The sequence below is a fragment of the Syngnathus acus genome, chromosome 2 (assembly GCF_901709675.1).
Source record: "Syngnathus acus chromosome 2, fSynAcu1.2, whole genome shotgun sequence".
In the NCBI taxonomy this organism is placed as follows: Eukaryota; Metazoa; Chordata; class Actinopteri; order Syngnathiformes; family Syngnathidae; genus Syngnathus; species Syngnathus acus.
The window spans coordinates 13,060,497-13,080,057 of record NC_051088.1 but is presented as its reverse complement, the minus strand read 5'-3'; the positions used below and the strand labels follow the sequence as shown (position 1 = coordinate 13,080,057).

General features: G+C 42.3%; 3 protein-coding genes across 3 annotated transcripts; 1 reads left to right on the top strand and 2 right to left on the bottom strand.

The window, feature by feature from the left end:
- Positions 1 to 3,038: 3,038 nt before the first annotated feature.
- LOC119134831 (protein Wnt-7a) lies at positions 3,039 to 9,831 on the bottom strand. Its single transcript, XM_037271903.1, has 4 exons — positions 9,464 to 9,831; positions 8,981 to 9,207; positions 5,981 to 6,252; positions 3,039 to 4,474 (listed from the first exon to the last, which is right to left on the bottom strand). The coding sequence occupies exons 1-4, from the start codon at positions 9,532 to 9,534 to the stop codon at positions 3,992 to 3,994; spliced, it is 1,053 nt and encodes a 350-aa protein (XP_037127798.1). The 5' UTR covers positions 9,535 to 9,831; the 3' UTR covers positions 3,039 to 3,991.
- Positions 9,832 to 10,799: 968 nt separating this feature from the next.
- Positions 10,800 to 13,671, top strand: fbxw12 (F-box and WD repeat domain containing 12). Its single transcript, XM_037271892.1, has 10 exons — positions 10,800 to 10,957; positions 11,025 to 11,062; positions 11,150 to 11,316; positions 11,485 to 11,609; positions 11,678 to 11,884; positions 11,955 to 12,119; positions 12,200 to 12,410; positions 12,601 to 12,782; positions 12,998 to 13,128; positions 13,217 to 13,671. Exons 1-10 carry the CDS (start codon positions 10,865 to 10,867, stop codon positions 13,314 to 13,316), a joined length of 1,419 nt encoding a protein of 472 aa, XP_037127787.1. The 5' UTR covers positions 10,800 to 10,864; the 3' UTR covers positions 13,317 to 13,671.
- On the bottom strand, positions 13,379 to 18,304 carry ptpdc1b (protein tyrosine phosphatase domain containing 1b). The gene is made up of 10 exons (XM_037271879.1): positions 16,867 to 18,304; positions 16,661 to 16,748; positions 16,211 to 16,376; positions 16,044 to 16,124; positions 15,852 to 15,970; positions 15,648 to 15,785; positions 14,558 to 15,570; positions 14,116 to 14,298; positions 13,925 to 14,038; positions 13,379 to 13,845 (listed from the first exon to the last, which is right to left on the bottom strand). The coding sequence occupies exons 2-10, from the start codon at positions 16,704 to 16,706 to the stop codon at positions 13,711 to 13,713; spliced, it is 1,995 nt and encodes a 664-aa protein (XP_037127774.1). The 5' UTR covers positions 16,707 to 16,748; positions 16,867 to 18,304; the 3' UTR covers positions 13,379 to 13,710.
- Between the last annotated feature and the right edge of the window lie 1,257 nt (positions 18,305 to 19,561).

The following is a 19,561-nucleotide window of genomic DNA, read 5'->3' as shown; positions in this document are numbered from 1 at the left end:
TGCTCAGGTGCTTGTGCATGTCTCAACCAGAGGCAAGACAAAAGTATGACTGACATAATCATGTGTCACAAGATTTATGGCGGAGAGAGAGAACGAAGTGGAGAAAGAAATGCGAGCGTGCGGTTTCTCGCTCCGCCTCCTCCTCCTTTCAATTATTGTCTTTAATGCGCTCCACTTGTTTGACTGAAGCGGCGGCGGATGTTGACACATGAGCGGTCGATTAAATTAGATCACAGATGTATCTTTACAACGGCAGATTCGGTGAGCGTTTTAATATTTAGTAGCTCCGATGTTAACTACCAGCAAGGCTTCGTGGCTAAACAGAGCATAACTCTTCGGACCACTTCCAAAAACCAGCGTGTTTTGACAAACATAAGTGCTGCAAGGGAGAACCTCACAGTAACATGGATATTACACCCCTGAGCATCTTGGCATAGACTCAATCCTGTTTTGGGAAAAACAGTGTTCGCAGTATAATTAGCATGTCAGTGATTGCGCGGGGCATGTAATATCAAAGGAGGTGCCATTTTGTGGGGATAAAGCCTCTGTGGCCTTTGTGCGGTTTCTGTTTTGTGCAGCTGCAATCGACAGTGGATCATTGGGAGCTAACCACAGCGTGTTTTTATTTATGACAGACTATTAAAAGATACTATTGAAGGTTTCATGGCGGAAACCATTGAAATTATTAAGGATTTGAAGAATTTCAAAAGAACCCAAAAGTGTTCTGTTGCTTTAGAACAACACATTCGAAATAATGTAAGCAGCAAGATATTATTATTATTAATCAAAATACGCATTTGTTGAAACCCTAAGAGAAGTTTAGTTGGATTGATCGGTTGGCACATTTTGAAATCATTTGAATACAAAACACCAACTGGTGATTAAAACACAACTTTTGGGCCACCAAACTAGCAGCGCGCAAGTTAAACAGTTCTAATGTCTAATTACAACAACTATCAAGATGCTTGATGTGTAGGTAGTTAAAAACAATAACATACGCCTACTAGGCATCATTTTTTTGTCAAAGTTTTCAAAGCAACTATACATTTCCAAAACTCTCGTGTTGCCAACTTTAGCATAAACGCTAGTAGGTTGCTAATGCATGACGGCTAGTACCAAGCGTGTCCCAGTTAAATCAGTTCCAAGTTAGGTATAGTTAATAAAACTGCTATTTACTTAAATGACAGCATCACTTTGAACTCAAAGTTACTTTACCATTGTAGCTTGTGTAATGAGAGTTTATTTTTTAAGCTGTTTTTTTTTAGGTTTTATAACACCAGCGTTCCACAATCAACTCTTGACGCTCATATTCGCACATTCTGAATGCCGCAAGCAATAGTGAGGACATACAAAAGACTCCGATGTGTACGCGTTCATTGGGTAATGTGATGCATGCAAAACTTTATCTTAGGGTTAACCTGATATTCCTCAGCTTACATGAAGCTTTTGTGAGAATACCATGAGCGGCTTTTGTCAAAAGTGACAAGCCTTCGTTATTGTTTCCATCGTTCTTCCTCCGGGGCGGTTGGCAAAGACACACGATATGGCCAAAACAGTAAATCAACCCGAGGAAATTGCTAAGAAATGCAACAAAGGTGAAACCTTTACATGCTCCATTTATCTGTCCTGAAAAATGAGCGGGAGCAGGTTTTCCATCAAGACCTTAAGTCGGTCTCTGTTCCACTCCCATGCCGATGAGAGTGGAATCCGTAACGACCGTGGGCTCCGGCATCGTTAACATTTCCCTGAAGCGTCGGCCGGCCTCTCTTGGAGACTGCCCCGCATTTTCTGAGCACCGCTGAGGTTGTTGTAGCAACGAGTCGCCCAGAAGTGAATGAAGCAGATGTGCTAGTCATCTATCACCTGACAGCTTCCACTCCCCCAACCGAGCAAGCCATCACCGTGACAGTTGGCCCAACTAGTCCCATCAATTACACTGGTACCCTGCTATTAGAGCACAAACACTTGTTCTCCTCTAACACGTTCAACCACTTCCCAGTCTGCAAGATGGGCCCTCAATTAAGACTGAATAACTTTCCCCCTCTCACACAGAACATCTCTTTCTTAGGTCGCCATTGTACACGTAGGCATTGCGACATGCGAGGATTTATCATCATGGTGATATCTGAATGACTGAGGCGGATTAATAATTAACTCCTGCGTTCATCTGATAGTTAAACTAATGATTAAATCGCAATTGATCACCATTTAATGGGTACATAATGTTTGTAATAAAAGTTGAAGTATTAGATGATCACTTATACAGGGGAAGGAAACTTAAATGATAGTGGGGGCCAGAATTTTTTATCGGCGCTACTAGAGGGCCACATAGGACCACGCACTTTGTAACCAGCTATAAGGCAAATGTCAATTTAAATATGGACAAAATATATTCTTAATATTTCATTTTTTACAATACATTTCTCAATGTATGCATAAAATGATGACGCCTTTAACAAAAACAATCGAAAAGAACCACATACTGGGATTGTTTTTCTTTAGGGCCAAAAAAAAAGAAATCAAGCATGGCACACAACTGTTGAACAATCAACCAAAATGAAGCACAAAAATTCATTGTGCTTTTTTTTTTTTTCCACAAAAATCAACTCACTCAAAATTTCAATATTGTTTGGGTACTGTTTGTGCTGCATGTCATTCCAAATCAGCAAAATTACACACATTGTAGTAGAGGGCAGTACAACTAAATTATGTCTGCCATCTAGAGGTGAAAGGTGATATCACATCTTAGAATTATACCCCACCATTTGAAGGGGATAAGGACTGGGTCAACCCACAAGTAGCCAAAATTCTCATATGACTGACGACCATAGAAATAAACCTCCAATATATGTTTTCCACTAAAACCGGGGTTTGTCCCCCCCAAGAAAAGAAATAAACCATATTTTTAAACAATTGAAATTGAAAATCTACACAGAAGAGAATTTGGGATCCACTGCATTAGAAAAAAAATTATAGATCAATTTTTTAATTAACCAGGGGGCCATTCCTGTTATTGAGCATAAAATGGGAAATAATGGTTCGCAATGGTTTCCAACATTTTATGGTAAGATTATGACATTGCATTAAAGCAAAGCAAGTGCATCACTGAAAAAGTGTTTGTTAGACGAAACAAAAATGAAATCATGCTTAGTTGGTGTTATTCCGCTCCTGTATTCCATCAGTAGTAGTCATGAAATGCAGTAAACAACAGACACACAGAAACAGCTTCTATAACTCACACTACACAACCATGGCAGTGACAACAGGGGCAAACTTACATATAGATCCGCTTTTTACAGACAGGTGTCCGAGCTTAACGTTGAATATTATGCAACTGATATAAATAAGACATTCATACAAAAATAGGCTCTTACAAAATATACTCTATGAACCAATATTTACCAAAAGTGGAAAATGTGCCCGTGTTTTTGAAGCTCTGACCTAAAAAAGAAAACGGGATTCTCAGGACTAGCAGCAAACAGGGGAGGGGGCAAGACACAAGAGGGTCACAAGTTAATATGAGTGACTGATTCCTGGTGGATCCAAAATCCAGTGTGTTAACAGTCCACGGTCCCTTTAATAAACTAAACCCTCCCAACATTTAGTTATTTGCGACCCAAAAATGGACAAAATCAGTAGTTCTTATCCAATAAATTAATATTAATTATCTCCATTCTATAAAACAGTATGTTAAATATTCCACATAGCTGAGTTATTCCATGTGTGAAAGACAGCAGTGTGCGCGGCTCAGCCATCACGCGCGCCGTATTCCGTTTCTCGGCCTCGCTACGTGTCCCGTCCGTCTGGTCTTTGTGCTTCAGTTGCACGCACGCAATGTGCAGTTTTTCCAGTGTTTCACCCGACCGACCCGAAGTCCGCAGCCTAGCGACAGTTCCTCATGCAGCAACGGGATCCAGTAAGTCGGCGGAACCCAAAAAAAAGACACGCGTTCACGACAACACGCATGCTAGCACCGTCCAATAAATATTTCTCATTTGCACGTGTACACTTCTGTCCTCTCACTGCACGTGTTGCACTTCACGTAGCAGCACCACAAGAACTTGCAGTTGCACTGCCACACTCTGGAGTACTGATGCGTGTTGTAGCCGCGGCCGCAGCACATCAAGTCGCAGCCGCTGATGTGCTGCATCATAGTCTTGTTGCACACCCGCCCTTGTGTCCCCAAGCTGCCCGTCACCATGTCCGCCTCGCAGTAGTTAGGTGACTTGTCTATGTACACCAAGTCTGTATCCATGGGCTTCCGGTATGAATATGGCTTCTTGATCTTGAGGAATTTGGGGCGCTTGTTGCGGCTGGCTTTGACCGGTTCCACGTGCACCGCGTGGGCATATTTCTCCTTGAGAATGTAGCCAAGCTCGCGGAACTTGGGAAGTGTAGTCCAGCAGGTTTTGGTGGTGCAGGAGCCCGACACTCCATGACACTTGCATTCCAGTCGCATGTTCTTCTCCAGGACCTAGAAATACAACAAATGCTATAATAAAATATTTTATTCTATTTTGTTTTATTATTATTATATTGTGGATGTGCTACAAAAAAGGGCAAACTTGGAAAGGTTTATCTCTGATATTAGTGACGAGTGCAATCATTTTTAAACTGAATTATTGATTGTCTACAATGTGCAACTCAGTGACAACTCGACAAGCAAGCGGCCTCCAGTTGGGGATTAAACGGAAGCCCATCGCATTGCTGCGTTATAACGTCCACACGGAAGCCAAAATAAAGTATCAGATGTCAGCCCCTGTGTGTGTAGTCACCACACAACACACAAATGTCAAGAGTGAGTATTCGAGGCGCAGAGTGACTGGGATTACTGCTAAAGCCTGGCCTGATGACAATGAGGAGCGCTATTGACTGCAACGGGAATTTTCTTAACAAGGTGAATATGAGTTAGCTCGAGATAAGACTTTTCAATATGCCAGCTCAAATTTACGGCCAAATGTTCTTCCCTGAGATTAAAACTCAAAAACACTTGATGAACTTGCCCGCTTCAACCACCCTAATCCATCAGTTGCCGTGTGACCAACACTTGTGACAGCTTTTGTCTGGAGGATCGGACTCGGGGAGCTCCTGCTCGGCGTCACTGCGTTTGATTAGCATAAATAAAGGAGGGGGGGTTGCTATCAAAACAGAGAGCCCCTTTATTAGCAAAACAGAACAAAACCCGCCGCTCAACGTTTCCTGGAAGACAAATTTGCTGTCCAGAAAAGCCAATTTGGATTCACGGCCCTGACGCGCACATAGAAAATGATCCGCTCGGGGCGATTGTGTGCGAGGTCTTTCAGGCGGCGAGGCGATGGACGTGTCGGTTGTGTGAATCAGGCTTTTCTGGCACGGGGAAAGGAAGAGGGGATATGAGTTAACCAAGCTCCTTTTTATTCTTCACCAGGTCCTCTTTGGCTGTTTGGCACGTCACTCCACTTGGTCTTTAACCTCTTAGACCGAATGGAGTCTCATTGTCACCCCGTGCTGAAAGGAGCGGGAGAACGCTATGTTTGTCCTCTTTGTATCCTGTCGCACAATTGTTGTCTGTCTTGGTGCCTCTTTGCTGCAAATGCTGTTTGTTTCTTGCCGAAAATGTAAGTATATCATTATTTTAGTCATGTCTCCGAGTAAGAATGAAGAAAGAGGCCATTGAATCACACTCATCAGTGCTGCGCCGTAGTGCACAAACAAGCACAAAGCTACCGATTTATCATTTTAGAGGGGCATTAGACATGTAGGTAATTGTAGAATACCCAACTGGTGAGGCACACTTTTTGGACAGTGTCCATGTGTTTTCTGTCCAGTCATTTGGGTTGTAATCAATCCTTCCCACTTTGACATTTCTTTTCCAAAAAAGTGACCTTCATTCCACAGATCCTTGGCAATGCTCACCTCCGCCACGACTTGGCAAAGGTTTCTGCATCGCTGCGATTAAAAAAAAAAAAAAAAAAAGGGGAGATATGACTTTGAATCTTACCTTGCGTCCCACCTCATTATTATGGAGGTTCATGAGCGACCTCGCGTTCTGTTTGACCTCCCGGGCATCGATAAAGACTTTGGAAAAGCCGAGGCCGTAGCTGATGTCGGCAGAGCAGCCTCCCCACTTCCATCCTTGGTCCCTGCTGTAGAAGCCCTGCTTCTCTTTGTCACAACTGCAGTCACTCAGGTTGCCCTGAGTGCAGGCGGCGGTGATGGCGTGGGCCACCCCGGCTGCGATGATGGCGTACGTAAAAGCCGCTTCTTTACTCCCTTCAAAAGCACAGAAGAAAATGCATTGGAGTAAGGAATGTGTTTTGGGTGTTCATTTTGCGGCTTAAAGTGGAATTTACTGTCGGATCTGTACAAAGAGTTTGAGGAAAACGCCATAACTTGGTTTAAAAGTGGTCAAAAGTCTCTGGGATGCATTTTGGCACTTGTCGACTGAAAATGACATCACGGTGCTTGTGAATGGCACATACGGAGAAAATTGTAATTGGTCGTTACCAAAGCCCTTAGGTGCCGTGATGCCATTTTCAGTCGACAGCAAGGGGCAATAAAACACAAAATGTCCGTCCCCCTGAGATGGTTGCTGCTTAATTTATATTCCACAAATACAAAGCTGTGTTTAGAGTAGTGTGGGGATAGAATATATTCATAAATATTTGTTTTACTTGACTTCTGCTTTAATTGTCTAATCAACTTACATGCTTACATGCTTAACTCAGTCGGTTTTGTTTTGGTCATTTGTGTTACTTTGTATGTTTGTTTTGTATTTTGGGATTTTCATAAATGAATTCAATAGAGATGAACATAACAATAGCAGCATAAAGTATGTCATATCTTGAACTAAAGCATGTTTGTTCCACCAATCTTATGGACCACTAAGGCACATTACAACGAAACACCTACTATTGTAATTATTCGAACAATATCACAATTTCTATTCAATGTTAAATGGGCGGTCGCTTTTCTACCATTGCTACTGAGAGCGCTTGGTTTTAAAAGATTGATTTGAGATTATGAATTAACAGTATGTGGGTTGACATTATGATGTCAGTCACATATTCCTGAGGGGCTACAGTGTTTTGAAATCTGACCTGGAAACTGTCCTACCCGTGAACCAAAATGGCTGCTGGCAGTTTAGTCAACAGAGCAGCATGAATAAGAGGGCTTTCAGGAAGGGAACAGCTATTGATCCATTGTGAAATGACACATTCTGTGTAAACTCATAAGACATGAGCATCTCCATCCTGACGTTATCTCTACCGGGTCTAGTGAACAAATCATTTACACACACGGAAATATTGACAATTAACTAAAGGTTAATCTGACAGAGTGTGACAAATCGTTTGGGGGGGTGAAATATGAAACTCTCTAAAGAGGAGCCTTAAAAAATGCTTCAATGAACATTTGAGTTAGAATGTTTAAAATGAAAACCAGATTATGTCCATCAATATTTGCATAAAGAAGCTTTTTTTGTTCAGATCATCACTTTCTTTTGTGTCCCCCTGCCACCAAGCTCACCAGAAGCGCCACATACAGCTGGTATGTCTTGGCAGTGTGCCACCTTTCTATCTTTGAAGGAAAGATAGAAGAAAAAAAAAAAACCTCATATCGAGGCATAAATTATGTTGACATTTTTACAGACTTAAATGGGCCCCGGGCCAAAAAACAAGGTGTGCCGGTGCACTCAGTCACATCTGAGTGCAATGCTGTTCATTTTTCTTTGCCTGGGTCCTCCCAAAGAAACCGTAGGAGCCCTTCATATGATTGGAGTAAGTGATGGAAGATATCTTGAATTTAGAAGTGAAAATTTCCCTTTTCTTTCTAGTTAGGCCTCTTCTGACTAAGAGTATTCTTCAGGCTTAGCAATGCGATGCACCTTGCACTACCCACACTTCTTAAGCGAACAACTGCAAGCTACACAGCCCTACTCGGCTTTGCGCCAACAATGGCCTCCATTTGCAACCACTTGGCTTCTGGGTTAATCTGAACGGTGAAACCAATCTATTTGCTATGCCTGTCCAAATTGTGAACGCGGTGCAGACTTTCACGCCAACGCCGGCACTCTTGATTGGCTAAAACAACTTATTCATAAAAAGGACAGCTTGTCAAATGCCAGTGACAGCATGACCAGGATTAGTTTTCCTTTCCACCAACAGCGGGCAAGATGGTGTCACAGCTGGTGTAAGGCTACGAAGCATTGTGTAAAAATCAATTTGGAATTTTTTGTTTGATTACAATACTGTTACATTTCTGGTGACACCTTGTGATATTAAGCAACAATAAATTAGTGACGACCTGGTTTTGCTGTCTTGGAGAGTCACCATTTCATAAAACGTCAACGGCAAATATCCAATCTGTGATGGACATATCCGTCTCATTGGAGCCAACTAGTTTCTCTAATATGGTACTTTTCTCACTGTAACTTATACCCGTGGTAACATCTACGTCCCTTACAGTGGGAGCTGCAACACCCATCAGCAGACGGGATAAAGACCACTCAAACTGGGTCTCATGAGAGTCGGCCTGGGATGAAAAGAAAGGCTGCAACTATGCACGAGCTTTGTTACAGTCTTGGCTCCATATACATGCTCTGTAAAAAGTCTGTATAGAGCAGCTGAGACCCCCCCCCCAAAAAAAACCCCCACACACATTAACTTCCCATCTAAGCAAGCAGTTGTTTTGTGCCCCAAAATATAAATTGCACTTTCATGCTTTTCTCAGCATTGAGCGAATGAGCAAGAAATAATTAAGTAACAAGACTATTTAAAATGTTGGTATTAGAGATAAAGTGCACCAGCTATATTAGTTTACATTGCAGGTCGGGGGCGTTTGCTTCAATTGATATTACAATTCTTTACTTTTATTTAATATAACAGGAATTTGTTTATAGGCTCACGTCGGGAAAATAACTTTCACACAAGGCGCGCACAGTTGCGCACAGAAACGGACTATTTTTCTAATTGTTAACAAACATGAACAGATAGCAACATACCCACTTTCAACTCTTTTCCGAAGACGGTCCTCTCGCCCAGGGCCGAGCAGTTCCAGCGGCCGTTTTTGAATTGGAACTGACACTCGTTGATGCCCATTTGCGCGCCCTCTCCGATGACGATAATGGCATCGGGGCGACTCTGGCAGATAATCCGTTGTCTCGGGGCCAAACCGGGGATTTTATTACAGATTATGCTCGCTCCGAGGGCCACCACCGACGAGAAGCCCCTGTGGAGGAAAAAAAAAAGATCAACCCTGAAGAAAGTTAAGAAGCAGGTGCAATTCGACTTCCAAAATGGTTCCGTAAATAACACTTAATTACCAAAACCAGATACCGATAATGCCATTCAACAATTGTGTAAAAAAAGAAATCTTGGTTGTGATATTGCAAACAGGAGGCACAAAGTCGTGCTTTTGTAAGCGCAAAAACAGACAGGTATGAACAGACAACAGCTTGGCGCGTATCAAAACAAGCGCAGCTCACCCAATTTTCAGGTAAACAATTCCCAGACAAAGTAAAACTCTTAAAATCCAGCGCCGAGTTCTCCGACTCATCGCGGCCTCACTGTCATGCAATGACTGTTGGAGCTGAGGAGGAACTCGATTCGCTTAGACTCCGATCGATCACTGCACAGGTAACTCCACAGGGAAGTCCACAAGCGGGGAAAACATTTGGGGGAGTGAAAAAAAACACGCTTAAATTGCCAAGTCGAGCCAAAATCCCTTTAGGTGGCCCCCTCGTCGCCGGGCCCTGTTGTCATTGCGATGATGATGTCACCACAGGTAAGCCTCAGGTGGGGAACAAGTGCGATGGTCTAAATCTCACAGTTCTTGTGCTACCACCACGTCTCTGCTTTATATCACGCTCATCTCCGTGGGCGTGGCCGCGGGAGACTTGCATGGGGCCCCACGGAAGAATCTCTCTCTCTCTCTCTCTCTCTCTCTCTCTCTCTCTCTCTCTCTCTCTCTCTCTCTCTCTCTCTCTCTCTCTCTCTCTCTCTCTCTCTCTCTTTTTTTAAAACAACGCAAAGCTCATAGCAGGCTAACCAGTTAAAAAAATATATATATAAAGACCAACATTTAATATCTTAATCTGCTTAAGTGTTCATCAAATGTCTCTAGATGTTACTGCTTATAAGTACTGTATATTTAATAATATGGTGGGCCATTGAAACATATTGTACAGTTTGAACATTAACACTGCATTTTAATATAGGAAAATCAGAACTAAAATTAGATAATAATTCAAATAAAATGAAACTAACAATGTTCATTAAATGTTTGAGCGCAAACAGTTGTAAGAAATTGAATGCAAATGTCTTGAAAACTCAAAATTAGCCACAAGTGCGAATAAAATACGAAACAGAAATAGCAAGGCAACATGGAAACAGGCTCAAAAGAACGATCACGATGCAGAGCAGAGAAATAAAGCGATAGAAGAGAATCATATAGAAGAGAGGAGCATCTGATAGATTTCCCATCATTTCATTGGCAATGGAATCAATGTAGTGTTGGAAAAGATCTTTCTCTGTCTTTCATTCTCCACTGTAGCAGTCCATTTGGCTCGGACCATTATTTGAGTATATAAATGTAATTTTATGAAGACTGTAGGATGGCCAAGTTTACACTCAAAAACTCCTTTTATGTATTTTAAACTATTTAAACTCACATTTGCTGTGTTTAATCGGGTTTATCTTTTATTTGCGAGTGTATCCATTAATTATTTCATATGCGGTCTCCCTTGGTATGTCGTGCAAGGAGGCGCTCGATTCCCGTTATGAGGGCGACATCTAGTGGTAAGATGACTCTCATGCACGGTGCACGTGACGTCAGACTTTTTTTTTTAATCGCTTTACAGGAGGTGAAAGTAAAACGTCACGTCAGTATGGACCCCCAGCACTTGCTAGACGATTGCCTCATTCATATATTTACATTTTTAATCGAGGAAGATTTAATCAGGGCTTCAAGCGTGTGCACGGTAAGGCGCGTCTAATATACGGAAGTAGTACTGACAACCAAAACACTCAAACTACGTTGTTTTCCAGGACTGGCATAATGCCGTCGAGACTCCATGGTTATGGAGGTGAGTTGTTGTTTTTTTGTTTTTTTGCATTTGCATTTCTAGTGAGCGCAGAAGCGTTTAATCAATGCGTTTAATCAATCTTATCAGGAGGATGTGCTTGCAACGATGGGGATTTTGTAGCCAGGCAGTGTTGGGGAGCCCTCGCGTCAATCATTCATGGAAGAAGTACTTTCTGAGACGATCATATTTAGAGACGAAGATGAAGGAAGGTCGTACTGGAGGTTACACTTGCACGAGTCTTCGAGGCCACACAGGTCAGTGAAACACCTAAAGCCGATTTATAGCGGTAGTAGCAAAAGTACGTTCTTATATTCTGTACTTATCTGGAAGTGCAGATACAAAGGAAGAACAATAACGAGAAAAGTATTTGTACTTTATTACTTTCCACCACTGTTTTTCACAACTCGTTTGTCTTCCATTAGGGCAAATTGTAGGCTTGGTCTACCTGCAGCGGAGCTCACCTCTGGGTCCTGACCTCTGGGACACCCCAACTACAGTCTGCAGTGCTTCAACTGATGGTACAGTTCGGGCATGGAACATCCAGAATGTCAGTGCACGGACAATCTCCAGAATTTGACCTGATAAATATGACCATTAGAGTTTATTTCATCTCAGGGTCAACAGGTGTGGTGCACTGCCAAGCAGAGTCCTTTATCGAGCATCATCAGTGACGAGCAGCGTGACTATGTCATCACAGCCGAATCTGGCAGCCTGATCAAGGTCTGGCAGGGTCAGACTGGCCAGGAGGTGGCGTCCCATTCCGTTGGAACCACACACTGTACATTGCTCCAGTTTAATAAGGACAACGATTGGTTTCTGTCTGTAAGTAGCCTCACATTTTTTAAAAATGAATGATAATGTAATTTACATAACACTGCTCATTTTTGTCAAGGTTGGAACGAGTCAGGGTTCTCTGTGTACACTAGCCGGAATAGCTTTGACTAAAAAATCCAGTATAATGGTATGTGACAGCTTTAACGTCAACATACTCCTGATTTCAACGGACAAAAAATGGATCACAGCTGGCTCAAAGGATAATGTTGATTTAAGTCCAAAGGTATGCCTGATTTTGTTTTGTTTGAGAAATTGCTGTGATGAAATATTAATAATGCTTTGTTGGGTCTGGGGTATTGGCAGGTGATTTATGCGGAGAGTTTGACCTCCCCGTGTGAGGACAAAGACCCACTGTGCCAGTCAGTGCCGGTCAGTGGCTGCCAGGCCGCCGTCTTCATCTCCACGCAGCCTGCCAGACTGGCCATGGTCCACTGCAACGAGCGCACTCACAACAAAGCACTCACTGTCTTCGATGTCAGCATTAAAAAGTCAAAGTACACGACCCAGATCCAAGGTGAGTAAAGGACAAAATGTGTCAAACAAGTAAGATAGGTCCCATTTGGTGTGTGTCATTGAGAATGATTAGAGGTGTGTGTCTGTATAGCAGTAAAAATACTTTTGATAATCATACAAGAGTCTATTGTCTAGGTACATCTGGAAGTAAAAAAAATTAACTGACAAAAAAAAAAAGCTTTTCCCTTTAGTCCAACAGGTGGAGTCCTTTCTTTTGCCACTGAATAGCACGTCCTCTAACATTCTTCTCGAGGCGAAGGACAGCAACTCTATTGTGATGGCAGCTGATCGTCATCTGTGGGTGTATTCTCTGAAAGGTTCCTTGCTCGCCAGCTTTGAAGAGCACATGATGCCAATTACTTCTATTTGTGTGGTAAGATTTTTTTTAAAATGTCATTTTCTTTACAGCAATGTTAAATATGTTAAACACACCACTAGTCTAAACATGGTTTATGATGTCGACTGAAAATGACATCGCAGTTCAACTGTTTTTTTGTTGACTTCCCCTTTAAAAGTTCCTATTCGATTGAAAAGTATGAATGAAAACAATAATGCAAGGTTGCAATATTGTGATTATAATGTTCACAGGACAGCTTTCGTGTGGTCACAGCATCTCAGGACCTTTCCTTGCGTGTACTGACCTGGAAACATGACAGAGACGGCGGGTCGACCTTGGAGAGTCGATACCACTTACTGGGAGGGTCGCACACTATGTCCAGGCGTGTTCCGACATTTAGATATCTATGCGGCAATACAAATGACCCAAAATCTAATGTCGTGTCTCTGCTTTGTTTCCTGTGCTTTTAGAGGCTTCAGCCGCGTCTCCTGTGACTACTCCAGCATCGTTGGTGCCGTTGAAGGGAAAGATGGCAAAGATGTTTTAAAAGCTTACACGTTTACCTCCTGACCCCCAAAAAAAAGCGGCAACGTAATTTTTTCGCACCACCTTCGAAAAAGAGGAATATTTTGTTGATCGTAAATTATGCATGCTTTTATTCAGAGGTTTTGGGGTTATTTACAAAAGGATGACATGATACGCTAATGTGCATGATAACAAGCCTGTGTAGGACTTCACTAGCCCTGGAGCTGAATGTGACAGGTCTTAAGGCAGAACATTGCATAAAAAAAACAGTTCTTCATAGGGTTAACAGTGCAGTGTGGGGATGAAGAAGTGCTAGGGCAGTACATATCACTATTTGTGTTCATCTCACAACATCACATAATAATAATTATGACAGAATAAATATTTTTATTATAAGGCACAAAGTGTCCCCTCCGTGTTTCCATACGTAGTATATCATCTACACTAAAGATGAAGGAGATGATGTCGGCTCTTCTGCTTTGCTGGCAACACATCTTATATCCTCGAGGACAAGCCGGAGGACTCTAGTCATGGACTCGTACACTTGGCTTCCGTCGGTGGAACTGCTTTCCATCTGTAGAAATGTGAAATCCATGTGACAATGTCGACAAAGAATTTGGACTGCGATTGTGGAGTGGAACTATTATTCTTACCCAAGTAAAAGCCTTGATAGTACGATTCAGAAATGCATCTTCAACCACTTCTGGCACGGCACTTAGTAATTGAGCCATACATTCCAGTATGCACATTAATGTTTCTTTGGGTGCCTGTGTGGATATTGAATGAAAATATAAGTGGCTGAAGATAGATTAGTAAATGTGTTCTGGATTCTGGTTGTCTTTACCTGGCCAAGTGTGTTGAAGAGAGTTTGAGCATGGGCGTTTTCAGGCTTCAGGGCCATGGCGTCCTGGAGGGAGATGACTGGCTCCTTAAGCTGCTCTAACCATGCCCACATCAGACCTGTGAGGATAAAGGGATCGCGCTCCATGCACAGCCTTTCCCATGCACCGCCTTGATTCAGCTCTGCCTGCAAGCACAGATTATCAAAGCAAGTTGACCTCATGTGAAATATTAAATTGGTAGCAAAATCACTTTCAGACACCTAGACATCATTTTAAAAGCAATTATCTTGAATAGAAATGTCAACAACTAATTTTCTTTTTGTAATTTCAATGAGTCAAAAACCAAATTGAGGTAATTTCAACATTTGCCAAAATCATTGGCCTGTGTAATTTTTTTTGGGCACACCGTTGTATGATCACACTAAATGGATCCGGGTCAATTACCTGCCAAGTTAACACCTTGTTCCTTTGCTCTTCTGCCCCATCCATAAAAAGGTCAACCGCCAGAGCTTGAGCCACCAGCAGTCTCCTGGCCTCCAGAGACAACTCAGACTGCAGAGTGATGTACGGCACCTCCGAATGCTCCTCATCTCGAGACTGAGACTGACTCACGTTTTCTGCCAATTCCTCCCTCTGCTCAGCCTTCAATCTGGAGAGCATGCTATCTTTTTCGTGCGGGCCGTTGTGTCCGACGGACCCGCTTCGTTGGATGGGCATCTGCTTTACTTTCTTCAACAAAATAGAGCCATTCTTTTCATCATTTTTGACCTGCCAGAGTGATCCTCTTGAGCTTGAGGAGATGTCGGTCGTATTACTATTCCAACTCTTCCAATGGGTGACCAGTTGGCCAGGTTCAGATGGGGAAACGGGCCTGGCCACATTACCTTGCGAGAGCGAGCCCATGGGTTGTGTAAGGAGGTTGAGCTGCGAGCCCAGACGCCGTAGATCGGACTCGCTGTAACTAAGACTCTTGCGATGGTAGAAGATGGGTGGTTCGTGAAAATGCCGAGGTAAGGTGGGGGAACCTGGCAAACGAGGTTCCTTTGTGCACAACTGAGGTCCGAGCTTTTCAATGATGCTCAGGGTCATCTCAATATCATGGATGTCCGGCGCCTCCAAAATGTCCTCCTCAATCACTTGGCGATTCTCCGCGATATCCAACAGCAGCCCGGACACCAGTTGGATAATCTTCGGCAGGTACCTCAATTCTTTCCTCTCTGGGCCATGCAGAATGTGTCTCTGACGATTGAGGTACTGGGTCAAGGTGACAGGTTGGGATCGAGGCTCAGTACAAGAAAACACACTCCTTAAGGGCGCGAGGAACTGGACGAACTCACGGACGCAGCTCAGCTGACTGCGCATCTGGATGGAGCCGGGTCGTTTGGCTCTAACATATAAAATAGCTTGATTGGCTGTCATCCTGGTGGCATAGGCCAAAAAACATGCCATCAACACACCTAGGAAAAGGAGGAAAAATGTTTTGACACCATCGGGAAAGGTTAAAGACGAGTGAACATTCCAGGTGCAGCTCTACCTGTTCTCCCAAGACCCGCATGACAATGGACAGCTATCTTCCCCTCCTGCAGTGCAAAGGCCATGACTTTCACAATGTCCAAGATTGTAGTAAGGTTGGCCACTCCATAGTCACTCCAACCGAAGTTGTAGAAATAAACTGAAATCATACGCGGTGAGACGTGAGTAGCATGATCGACTCAAGCAAAATCAAGAAAGCACTTACTGTTATTTTCCATAAAGGCCTCTGGATTGTAGGAGAAACCGCTCTCGGGCTCCAGAGGGTTACCGCAACTTGCATGCTCGCCGGGTATCTGAAGGTTGATCACCGTTTTGATGCCATTCCTTGAAATGAACACACACTCCTTGTCAGCAAGTAGTGTGAGCTCATACTGCTCGGAGGCAAAGTTGCACAAACCTTCTGAACTGCTCGATAATGTTATACTTTTCAATGACTTCAGTCGAGGGCCTGGACATTGCGAGAAGATGTTCAGTCACCCTAAAAAAATACGCGGACGTAAAATACCATGACAGTAAAAAAAATACTTTGCACTACATTGACTGAGCGTTTAGGTGGGCGTGTACCATGACGAGTAGAGGCCTTTGATCGCCTGTTGGTCGTCACGCCAGTAATTTGGGTTGTCGTACTTGCAGCCTTGACCTCCACAGCCGATTGAACATTGCATATGTGCCGGAATGACATAGCGGATCGCCTCTCCAAATATAGTGTAATTTGCCCTGGGAGCTCTGACTACACAAAAGGAACATCAAGCAAACACATCAACGAATCACAACAGAGAAAGAGGCATCGGTTACTCATTCGTACGAGTAGTTAATAGTTGAACATATCACATATCCACAAATAGAGCCAAAGTGGTTCATCTTAAACACCTAAATGATTAAGCTCATGTTCATTCACTGGAGTCTAATCTTTGTGCGGCATCACATGCCGGTTATTCATAAGGCGCATTCCAATACATGACAATTTAGCTACTTAAAGATAATATGCAAAATGTAGCAATTAGAATCATTTACTGAATTCCATCAGAGCACCCCCATGGGACCTTTCATGAAACGCCATAAGAATCTCCCCTTTGGCCGATGTCCACAGTCATAGCAGAGCCTGAACACACAAATCCACCAGTTGGAGCCAAAATTACAGGATCACAAAACTGAATCCTTGCGCATAAAATATGCTCAAGATATGTTAAGCATGAATTCAGCAATAATCAAATATTTACCTGTAAGTGACTCTCAGGTGAGCACCATCTCAGAGCTCGAATGACCCGTAGCTGCCGAAATATGGGACATCAACCTCCCTGGCTCTGACGTTATCGCTCTCTCTTTGGACCTGTGGCAAGTCAATCCTTTGGCCTCACTTGATTTGATTCACCTGAGATTATCTCCGTGTGTCAGTGTGGGCCCATCCACTCGGATATTGCGGTCTCTCAAAATCTCTACCTCACCGGGATGGCAAGTCCAGTGCAGGAATAAGGAATGTTAAAGAGTTTGGAAACGTAGGGGAAGGTACTGGCTGCGTAAAGACACGGGTTGCTCAGGTTCTTCTCTTATTCTTAGTCTCGAGTGGGATAGCGATGGGCTATTCCCGTCTCCCCAGGGATTAGACTTCTAATCTTATTACTGTACCAGCATTAAATAAAGCACCCACTACGCAACAAAAATCATACTAACGTCATCATCTTTGCCTTTTGCGTTGTAATCTTCTAATATAGTCATATGTGCAATTACTTAAAGTATATCATTTATAGATTACATAGCCAAGTCATTATGTCCATGTTTTTATGCATTTTTCATCGTTTTGTGAAATTTCTGATAGCAATATGATGATGCTCTGTAAATAGTGGTAGTTTACACAAAAGATGGTTCAGTTTAATTTAGTTTAATAAAACTTTATAATTTAACTCGATCGGATTATGATGTTGACTATTTGGGATAAAACCCAAAACCTATAAAGTCACTGCAAAGAAAAAGATCATAATCTCATTTGGATTAGAATCTAAAACTGACTTCATTTACGAACTCGATATTAATTTAATTAATTGATTTTACGTCAAATCATTATAGGAAATTTACGCTTTAAAATAGTGACATATCACATTAAGGTTGCAAATATTAAAATTTCTCCGACCCGTATTAAAGCCAAGAACAAAATGTAAAATATTTAATATTAAATTCTGATTACTTAATTAGAGAACAGATATTTCTTAAATGGTCCATTAAATAGAATTAAATCTATCTATCTATCTATCTATCTATCTATCTATCTATCTATCTATCTATCTATCTATCTATCTATCTATCTATCTATCTATCTATCTATCTATCTATCTATCTATCTATCTATCTATCTATCTATCTATCTATCTATCTACCTAAGGTCTACCTGTCTACCTACCTGGGCACAGTACGCGCTGAATCGTACGTAAACCTCATCGCCATATTGCATGTGGCAGCGTATAGCGCTAGGAGATAAATGCTAAATCCCATTTCTTGTTTTGCAACCTCCTCGGTCTTTGATCCCCGCTTCTCGCTCATCTGTTTGCATGTTATATCCTCCATCCGGAGATCCCGTCAAGGGATCGATGAGAACAACACAGCAGCCAGCAGCGCAGAGAGACAAGCCTTAGAGAAATCATACGCGTCTCTCGATGTCGTCATTTCATGGAGACGTCGTTTAAAGATGATGTCACGCCTTTGAGAAGGAGAAAAACAACCGTCTCCATGGCAGCACAAAGCCACTTTATGCGTTTGTTTCGGCGGGATTATGCAAAATGTGATCAGTATCATTTTTCACAACCGTGCATACATAAAGCCGATCATGCGTGGATTATTTTAGCCTTCCACAGCCCATACTTGTGGCTACTCTAATCAAAGAGGGTTACCCAAATCTAACAATTTAAATAAATAATTTTATTACAATTGGAACTAAAGTCCGGTGATTCTCAGCCATTCTGCCGTACGTGGCACATTGGTGTGCAGTGAGAAAAATCTATTGTCAAATATTTTGACAAAAATAAAATTATTTATTAATAGAAACGCTGTTTTTCTTAATTTATCCAAGATAATCCGAACAGGCAAAATAAGTAATTGCTCTTCCACTAGATGACAAAAGCTACAAAATTCTCCGTGCTCCATGGTTGATCGATATATGTACGTCAGCTTGGCACTTAACTATCTTAAAAAGGCTGTATTAGGTGCAAATATTTATAGTAAACAGACAAAAAGTGACATCTGAAGTTTTGTGGGTCTTTTAGTTTTCCGAATATTTTAGTGAGTATCTGATTGGGTGAATGATATGCTTAAACTTAATGCATCGTACATTTACGTGCAATGGGTAACGAACGGATATGCCACATCCAATATGGCGGACACATTGACGTAAATTCAAAGCTTCTCTTTATTCATTTCCCTTAGGAATATTTGTCCTGTATCAAGGGACATACATGGAAAACAAGCAATCACATAAGACCATTGCATAAAAATACCACGATAACCCAACACACATTATAATACTAGTGCATCCATCACCATTCATTAACACTTTATCGTTGTTGTGGCTTAACTTGGATGACTGAAGAACACGTTTTCTATCTCTTTTATTTGCGTAGTGTAAACTAATATCGCAGCAACAGACCAAGCCACCCAAGGGGGACGGACGAACGCCTTGCGTACATGTCTTCAGTTTCGTTATCGTCATATCGTATTCAACTGGTTCAAGTAATTTCCAACAGATGGCAGCAGGCAGCCATCTGCTATTCAGAGTCGTTAATCGCCAGGTGCTTGACGACAACCGGCGCCGGCAGACATTTCCGGGTTCCACATAGGCAAAGGCGTAAAGCGTAGTGGGAAATGATGTTTTTTCATTGCGTTACCAATCTTTTATTAAGGACATTAGAACTACCTTCCCCACAATGC